The 9,102-nt window shown below is 52.6% G+C and overlaps 1 protein-coding gene across 1 annotated transcript; it reads right to left on the reverse strand.

Annotated features, from left to right (window-relative positions):
- Nucleotides 1-5,283: 5,283 nt before the first annotated feature.
- IL13 (interleukin 13) lies at nucleotides 5,284-8,224 on the reverse strand. The gene is given in 5 exon segments (XM_004745006.3): nucleotides 5,284-6,180; nucleotides 6,525-6,629; nucleotides 6,875-6,928; nucleotides 7,920-8,153; nucleotides 8,156-8,224. Coding segments are annotated over 5 exon segments (546 nt in total). The 5' UTR covers nucleotides 8,210-8,224; the 3' UTR covers nucleotides 5,284-6,081.
- Between the last annotated feature and the right edge of the window lie 878 nt (nucleotides 8,225-9,102).

Genomic DNA, 9,102 nt, shown 5'->3' on the forward strand with positions numbered 1-9,102 from the left:
GGACAAAGCCTCTGCTTTGGAACTGTGTCTACACTGAAGGGTGTGCTGGCTGGATGGGCGAATTGGGGCAGGGCAGCAGGGATTGGCAGAGGGTTTGGGGGCAGAGACAGAACTGAATTGGCCATGAGTTGCTAACTTAAATTTGGGCCATGGATACTAGGGAGTTACTATGTATGTATTTAAAATTTCCCATGATAAAGGAGTTTTAAGACTTACATGGGTAGAAAAGTTATGTATTTAACATTTATATATTACATAATATACATCTATTCATGATCTCATTTATGATATCATCCATATTTATGTAAATGATATACAAGTATGTGTCTTATAGATCACAAATCTCCAGAATTTGATCACACCCACTCTTCGCCTGTCCTATCCCACCTGGGTTCCCATAAGAGTGTCCTCATTGGTCATCCTGCTGCCATCCTTGTCCCCACGTTCTGTTGTTCACACAGCAGCCTGAGTGCTTCCGTTGAATGGAAGCCAGATTGTGTCACTCCATCCCACCAGACCAAAGCCTTCCGGCCATCAGAGCCCCGACCCTCTGTCCCACTTGCCCCTGCCCTTGGCCTCTACTCTTTGCATCCTAATGCTCACTCAGGACTTAAGCACTTGCTGTCCCCTCTCCCTGGATGTTTTCCTCAGTTAATGCCTTTTTCCCTCCCTTACTCCATCCAGATCTCTTTTCCATCTGACCTCATCAGGGAGGATTTCTCTGACCTACCCTCACAGTACCACCTCCGCCACCAAACCACTGCCTCAGTGCCTTCCAGAGCCCTCACCACCACCTGTACTGTCTGTGTTCTCTTGTTTGTGGAGTCTGTCCCCGCCCTCAGTAACCTTATTTTTGTTCATCATGGGTCTCAGCACCTAGAACACCTAGTAAAGGCCTCAATGGATACTTATTAAATGAATGAATGAAGCTCCATTTCACAGAGAGGGCAGCTGAGACTTGGCCTGAGTAACCACAAGGGAAGTTAGGGGCATGGGTGGGACTTGTTTGGATCTTGTAGTCTTTGCCCCAGCCCTTGGTGAGGACAGGGAGAATGGGATGCTGAGTACAGATGCAAGGAGGACCCTTCAGTGGGAGTGAACAAGGCGGGCAGGAGGGAGCTAAGGCAGGCCTAGCTGTGGACTCTGGCTTCTCTGCGTGGAGGGAAAGTAGCTCCATAGGCTGCCGGCTTCTCTTTTCTTTGAGCAGCAGGTGGAAGGTCCTTCTGAGAGAGAGAAGCCAGCTGAGGAGTCTGCAGCACCACTCCATCTATCCCTGGGGGATCAACATCACCTCGGCCTCAGAGCTGGACTGGCGGCCCACCCTTTCCCATCTCACTCCCTTTCATCCAGTCTGGCAGGCCAGGGCTGGGTAAGGACCCCCAAGAATGGTGTGTCTTCCTCTCTCTTTGGCAACACAGGATCTGCTTGGCCCTTGGGAGGAGTGGTGCTGGACCTCCTGCCTCCCAGACTCCTCCCGGTGCCCAGCTCTGCTCCCAGGGGCTGCTTAGAATTGAGCTCAGGGTCTTGGCTAACCTGTCCTGCAAGTGCTGCAGGCCCCTTCCTGACGTTCATGGACCAGTCCCCAGTTTCGTTTTAGTTTATTTTCAACTACTTTTGTCTGCATCCCCCAGTGGGAAATGAATATATGCTCATTATAGAAAATGTGGGAAAACAGAGATGAGTAGAAAGAGGAGACACTAAATGAGAAATTGCCTTTCTAATGTGGTGTTCCTGAGGCTCCTCTGGCTCAGGGCCCCAGGCTCAGCAGGGGGCATGGACCCACTGGCCTGCAGGGGCCTCCATAGCAGGGTGGCTTTCAGGAATTGCCCTTGCCACTGGCTCCCTAGCTTGTCCGAGTGATGCAGCGAGCGGAACTGACGCAAGTCGCTATATTTAATGTTGGTGTCTGCGTCACCGGTGACCACACAGCAGCGTCCGCCCCAGTGGTGCACCGGCTGGGGGCGTTTCTGAGGGACGCTCTGAGACAATCACTTTCCACAAGAGAAGGCATTGTGCAGGGGCAGGGAGAGAGCGCAACAGAAAGTGAGATTGTAGGTAGAAAATTGCTTCTGGGATTTCAAATGGCTTTGTCATGGGGCCCTCCCTAGCTGCCGGGAAATCAGTTGATCTGGGAAAGTTCGTTGCAAACCCTTTTCTCTGCTGCTGTTGGGTGGAGCTGAGAAACGAAGGAAGATAATGAGACTTTATGACTTTTATTTGGCAGTGTAGAAGTTGGGCAGCAGAGTGGGGGGTGGTGACCATGGGTATGGCCACCAGCTCTGACCCCATCTTGGGCCTGGAGAGGCCCAGATGACTGGCCAGTGGGTCTGGGACAAGGCAGTCAGCCTGGAACATAGTCAGCCTGGACTCAGCAGGGCCTGCTTAGAAGGGAGTCGGCTAAAGGGAGGAACGGTTTTTGGGTTTGCTCAAACTGACCAGCTAAATTAAGATACTAAGCAGAAGGCGCTTTCCTGTTGATGATAGTGAAAAAGCCACGAGCCGATGAATTTGATAAACCCCAGCTTTCAAGCTGCTAGGCCACAAGGAAACAAGAGGCAAGTCCTTGTCCTCCTGAGTCCTGAGCGCTTCAGAGGGCCAGCCTCAGATAAACCCCAGCAGTGACTTGCAGTGTTCTCTGACACCTCATCTGAGCAGCAGACAGAGCTGTTTAGTGCCGAGTTCACCGGAAACTCAAGTGTGTCTCACTTCTCACTCTAGCCCTGGCCCCTCTTCCAGTGAAACCTCTGGGGCCTGGGGTTCCTGGGGTGCAGAGGGGCTCCCCACCCTGGGCCTCATGACCAGCATCTCCCTCCCACTCAGCAAGCACCCATCTCTTCCCATCCGCCCTTCTGTCTGGGCCCTGCTCGGGGTTTGCCTTTCCGCATGGAAGAAGTGAGACCACATGGTTAGAGAAACTCCCAGCAAATACCCCAGGCCTCAGTCCCTAGAAAGTGATGCTCCTAGCCACAGTAGCTGACACGTACCCTTTTTTCCTGTTTCATCTGTCTCTTTCTCTCATTCCTGGCCAGGCCCTCCTCTCTGCCACCCACACTGGCATGGTTCTGTGGCTCTGTGAGGTCCACTGTTCCTGGAAGGGCCCGAGCCCCCACTAGCTGACTGCACACCTCGGTGAACACAGGTTCCTTGTCTTGGGGACAGTCTCAGAGCTGAAGGCAGGAACCTATGGGTAGCTGGGGTTGTGATGCGCTGTGGACCCCTAGTGGTGTGGCCTCGTCGGCCAGTTAGTGCCGTACACCCTCCTGCCTACCACTGGGATACATTCTTAGGAAATCCTAAAAGACCATGCCCACACCAATCTCAGTTCCAGTCTTTATTCTTGAGAGATTCACATGGAATTTCACCCAGAGACGTTCATCTTTCTTCAGACAAATAGGCCAATGCTCTGGTTGGGCAAAGGATGTGAAAGTTGATGATACCAGAGAATGGATGGCTAAGTTTTTGTATAAAAATAACATTAATCTCGGGCACCTGGGTGGCTCAGTGGGTTAAAGCCTCTGCCTTCAGCTCAGGTCATGACCCCATGGTCTTGGGATTGAGTCCCGCATCAGGCTCTCTGCTCAGCAGGGAGCCTGCTTCTCTGTCTCTCTGTCTGCCTCTCTGCCTACTTGTGATCTCCGTCTGTCAAATAAATAAATAAAATCTTAAAAAACAAAACAAAACATTAATCTTCCCTAAATATCTTCTGGCCTTAAAAGTCTTGAAACTCTGGATGGAGAGTGGTTGCAGAAACCTTGCCTACTGCGTAGGCTTGCCTACTACCTGACTTTCCTGCCTACCTAGTAAAGCATCCCTTTCAGAACCCGCCATTGTACAGAGACTTCTTTCTGGTGCTAACTCTTGAGTGTGTATGGTGTCTTGGTCATTGTTAGCCCTGAGGGCTGGAGGACTGTGGGCCACAGGCAGGCCACCACAAATGTAGTGGGACTGAACAGGTTCTGAGACCTCTTGGGATCACAGAGACTGTTCAGTGCCTGCCCTCGACAGCCCGCGGGACACTCCGTTCGTATGCCCCCTCTCGAGGTCTCCCCTAGCTTCTGCCTGGGTGCAAGGGGTCCGCTGTCTCTGAGTGGCTCCCGGAGCTGCCTGCCATGGTCCCCTACCCCGGACAGGTCCTGCCATGGTGTCTCTTCTCTCACGGGTCCCGGGGTGGCTGCCTCCACTGGCTTCTGAGGATTGCTGTGGATGTTCCCACAGGGCTTGGGGCTTCCCAGGGAAGGTAACTGCCTGCCACTCGGTGTTTGACACTGGTCTCTGATGACCCACAACCTGCTGCAGAGGCATCGCATCCTTCTGGGCACCTCTCAGGGATTCTCTGAAAACCCTCCTGATGGGCAAGAGCATTATTACCTATGGCTTGCTGAGGGCTGCTGCTTCTGGCACTCATGGTGCTGGCCTGGGCCAGGGGAGAAGCAAAAAGATCTGGTTGGGGTGGCAGTCTGACCATGGCCCTGTGACCTTCGGTCTCCACTCTTCATTCATAGTACAGGAACCATAAGTCAGTTGGTGCCTCTTCATTCACAGAGGTGATGAGTGAGCACTGCACTCATGATGGGATGTGTCCAGGGACTTACTAGGCTGTCTCTAGAAAGGAATTCGTGAGCTTCCTATCATGGGAGGGGTCCAACAGGTTGATGCCAATGTTATAAAAGTCGTGGGGCTCCTGAGTTGTCTCGTTGGTTGAATGTCCACCTCTTGATCTCGGATCTTGATCTCAAGGTGGTGAATTCAAGCCCCGCCATCTGGACATGGAGCCTACTTTAAAAAAAGTCATGCCTTTAGGCTAGATGACATTTGGACAGAGGAAGGTGGAGTGGTATGGGCTTTGGAGTTGGAGTGAATTCTGGGTTCTAACCCTGGCTTTGCACCTTACCAGATACTGAACTTTGGGCCATGCTGCCACCTCTTCCCTGAGCATCAGAGAGGTCGTGAGGGAGACACCAGAGGGTGTGTGGGTGGTACCAGACAGAGGCGGGCCACTCGTCGAAAGATCTGATCAGGACTTCTGAAGCCACTACCTGTTTCACGTGTCCTCCTCGAACCCAGAAGTCCTGGCCCCAGCTGCTGCTTCCTGCGAGTAGCATGTGGGGGATGTCCTTCAGGCCAGCTGGCCTCCTGCTGGGCTTACTTACTTCCATTCAGCCCAGGTCCTCTCCCTTAATCCTCCCACACTCCTTCTTAGGCCCCTCCTCCACCTCCCCTGCCTCCCAAAGAACTCCTCAGTGTCTCAGGGTCCCCACAGGCCAAAGTAAAACACAACCATCATCAGGTCTTGTCACTGTCTTTATTTCTGGCTTCCAGTTTGACAAGTCAGTGAAAGAACACATTCAGTGACCCTTCCCCCCAGGCCACACACACCCAATGCAACCTCCTTGCTGCGCTTCTATATATTATTAACTCTTTGATAACATATTTTATTTCTTAATTTTAAATACAAGGAAAAACAATAAATTACTCTTTGGCTGAGGGCCAGCTGCTGCGTGGCAGACAAGAGCAGCTTCTCTGGCCCTCTCTCCCGTCCTGTGTTGGCCCCAGGACCCCAGTGAGGTAGCAGAATTTTACACACAGTGCTTATTCCCAGGGACTCCTAACACCCACATCGTCGGGCCCCCAGCTCCAGGTTCTGGAGGCAACAGTCCCTCCCTGTCCCCAGCACAGACAAACACACTTATTTAAATAACACACAATAATAAATAAGGCTAAGAAGAAATGTGCCTGGGATGCTGCTGTCTGCCTTAGCCATGCCTGTGAACAGCAAGGCCCCCTCCCACTTGTGTCTGCCAAGGCAGCTCCCATTGTAATGCAGGGGTTTGGTCTCAGGAGGGGGCAGTCCTGCCAAGCAGTGTTTCTCTCTTGTCCTTCACGGAGTGTAGAGCCACTGGCTGGGCTCTGCGTGGTGGAGGCAGGTGGCACAGGCTGAGATCCAAGCTAAGGAAATCATGTCTCCCTCCCTCCCTGCACCCTATCCCAACAAGAAATCTGTGACATCTGAAAGAAAAAATGAATCTGTAACTTAAATGGTCAGGTCTGCCTCTGTGAATAAGAATGCGAGGTTTTCATGCTTCATGGGAAATTTCCATGGCGAAAAACACTCCGTGCGTAGGTGAGCAGGTTTTTCACCAACTGGATCACTTCAATTTTGGTGTCCTTACTGGAGATCTGCTGCAGGACAAAGAGACCGGCCTGTTAGTGGGATGCCAGAGTGAAGGTGACCAGCCCTCACCAGGGGCTTTCCAGGAACCGGCTTCTTTAAGCCTCACAAAAGCCCCCATGAAGTGGGTACTGTTATTACCGGCATTTCATGGATGTGGAAACTGAAGCTCAGGTAGGAGTCAGGAGCCCATGAGCCCGGATCCTGGAAATCCCAAAGGCTGTGTTGCTGCAGCCACAGTGGACCCACCCCCCGAGTGGACGCTTGCCTTCTGACGCTCACCCAGGTTCCCCTAGAGCTCCCAGGGCTGGCAGGAGTGAATGCAGGGCTGGGGGTACAGGGCAAAGGGCCTTACCCCTGCCGAGGTATCCTGATGACACAGTGATTTCAGCAACCTCTGGGTCCTGTGGATGGCGCTGCAGTTGGAGACACTGGTCAGAGATTCCAGAGCTGCACAGTACTGCAGGGAGAAGAACACGGGGGTGTTAGGCCCTGCCGGCTGCCTCCCACCACCCCCACACTTTCACTGAATCTACAGAAGAAAGAGGCGGAGAGCCCTGCTAGAGGTGGTGGGAGGGCTCCAAACTGTGAGCAGCTTTTGAAGCTCGCTAGGAATCCCCAAGGCATGTGAGTGCCACTCAGAGAACACCAGCACAAGACCTACAGCCTCAGCTCAGTCTCCCACAGTGGCCAGGGGGTCCTTACCATGCTGGTGGTCCGGTTGACGCTCCACACCATGCTGCCATTGCAGAGGGATGCCTGAGGGAGCAAAAAGGCAGTAAGCCCTGGCCATGTCTCCACAGGGATCCGCCCCCACAGGCATCCCTGCCTTAGCAGAGAGCCAGGCCTGGGACCCCCCCAGTGTTCCTGAGCTTCACTTCCTGCTCTGCATAGTCAGTGAGACCATTGCCCAGGGCCCTGGGGCTGAGAGAGAAAAATCTGAGGGACACAACCCGTAAGGGACAAGCCTTGTGTGAAGCTTTCTGCAGCCAGGGCTGCAGCAGAGAAAACATCTGACTGGTCAGTTAAGACACCTCCAGGGAAGAGTCAGGATGGCGTTGGGGGAGGGAGGAAGGGGTGGCCAGCTCAGTCAGATGGGGAAGGGTGGAGGCTAATATATAAGACCCTGTCTTCTGAATTGGGGAACACTGCAGTTTGGAGCATAGGTGCTGGGTATCAGCCAGGCCTGATCTGAATCTGGTTTTAACCTTAACGAGGCTTAGTAAGTCAAATAGGGTCATCACACCTGCCTTTGGAGGTGGTTGGCAGTGATGGAATGAGATGAAAAGCACCCAGCAGTAGGCTTGGCACACAGTTATTGCCCAGAAAGTATGAGCCGTCACCACTAGGGACAGGAGCTGACTACTAATGAATCCTTCTATAAGAATGGGCTTATCCAAAATGCTGTGATTAGTGACCCCATTATTCCATTCAAACCAGATGGGAAATGCTAAATAGTCCTAGAAGAGTGCTGGTGCCTCTCTGCTTTCCTCTTCTTGAATCGTTGAGTAGGAGCTGGCCATAGCAGGCAGGGCCAGGCCAGGGGAAGAGATGGTCCCTGGGGGCTCCACCAAAACCCTTTATGGGTCCATCCATACTGCTGCCCCCCACCCCTGGCTCTTGTCCCTCATGGCTGGGTGCATCCTGGTCCATGGGGCTTCTTACCACTGGGCCCAGCCTTCATGGCCTGAGCCATGACCAGTAACCTCCAACACCCTCAGAGCTAGGGCCCTGGCCAGAGGGTACTCACCTGATTCTGGGTGATGTTGGCCAGTTCCTCAATGAGCTCCTTGGTGGTTGTTAAGTTATGCACAGGACCTGGGGAGGCAAGGCCACTAAGGCAGGTGAAAGCAATGATCACAGTCAACCAGAGCGCCATGGGGCTGAAAGCCAACACAGGAGGAGCGAGGAGCAGACTCGTAGGCTGGCCTAAGCTGAGTGGCTTGTGGCCTTGGCCTCTTGCAGCAGCTTTTATAGGCCAAAGTGATGACGCCTCCAACCCTGGTCTCCGCTTTGTCGAGTACTATCTAGAAACCACATCTTTACTCATCTTGATTTTACTTTGTGGAAAATCCAGCGTCGCACAAAGGAAAGAGTTTGATTTCTTGTGGACTTATGATTGAGAGGGGTCTAGAGCTCTTCCCAAGATATGGATGTGCTTACTCCAGGGGTGAGTGAGAGGGCCCTCAGGGCAGCTTGGTGTCAGCCATGCCAGCCGGAACTGCGGCGGTTTTGCTTGGGTAGCTACCCGGAGTATCTGCCCAGCACCTGTCCTCAGACCCTTTTGGTTTACAAAAGTGTTTGGGAACAGAAGTGTTCGGTCGACAGGGCTATGACTACAGTCTACCAGATGTGTGAATTTGGGGGTTTTGTTTTTCAATGAACTGGTCTCTCATACTTGATTTGGATACAAAACTCGTTCTTTTTCTTCCACCCGATTCCCTGTTGGCTCCACTGTGGGAAGGACTGTAAGAGGTTCAGATTCTCAGGTCTCCAACGAAAGATCCAGTCAGAGTCAGGGATCCTTCTGTGACCTCTTCCTCCCCCCCCCCAAGATTTTATTTGAGAGAGCATGGCACGAATAGGGGGAGAGGGAGAAGCACACTCCTCCCTGAACAGGGAGCCCCTCGTGGGACTCTATTCCAGGACCCTGGGATCATGACCTGAGCCAAAAGCAGACACTTAATGACTGAGCCAGCCAGGCATCCCAGGACCTTTTCTTTTTAAAGTTGCTTTGGAGCGCCTGGGTGGCTCAGTGGGTTAAAGCCTCTGCCTTTGGCTCAGGTCATGATCTCAGGGTTGTTGGATTGAGTCCCACATTGTGATCTCTGCTCAGTGGGGAGCCTGCTTCCCCCTCTCTTTCTCTGCCTGCCTCTCTGCCTATCTCTGTCAAGTGAAATCTTAAAAAAAAAACAAAAAAACTTAAAGTTGCT

Source organism: Mustela putorius, unplaced genomic scaffold, assembly GCF_011764305.1.
Source record: "Mustela putorius furo isolate JIRA1106 unplaced genomic scaffold, ASM1176430v1.1 tig00000145_pilon_pilon_pilon, whole genome shotgun sequence".
NCBI lineage: Eukaryota > Metazoa > Chordata > Mammalia > Carnivora > Mustelidae > Mustela > Mustela putorius.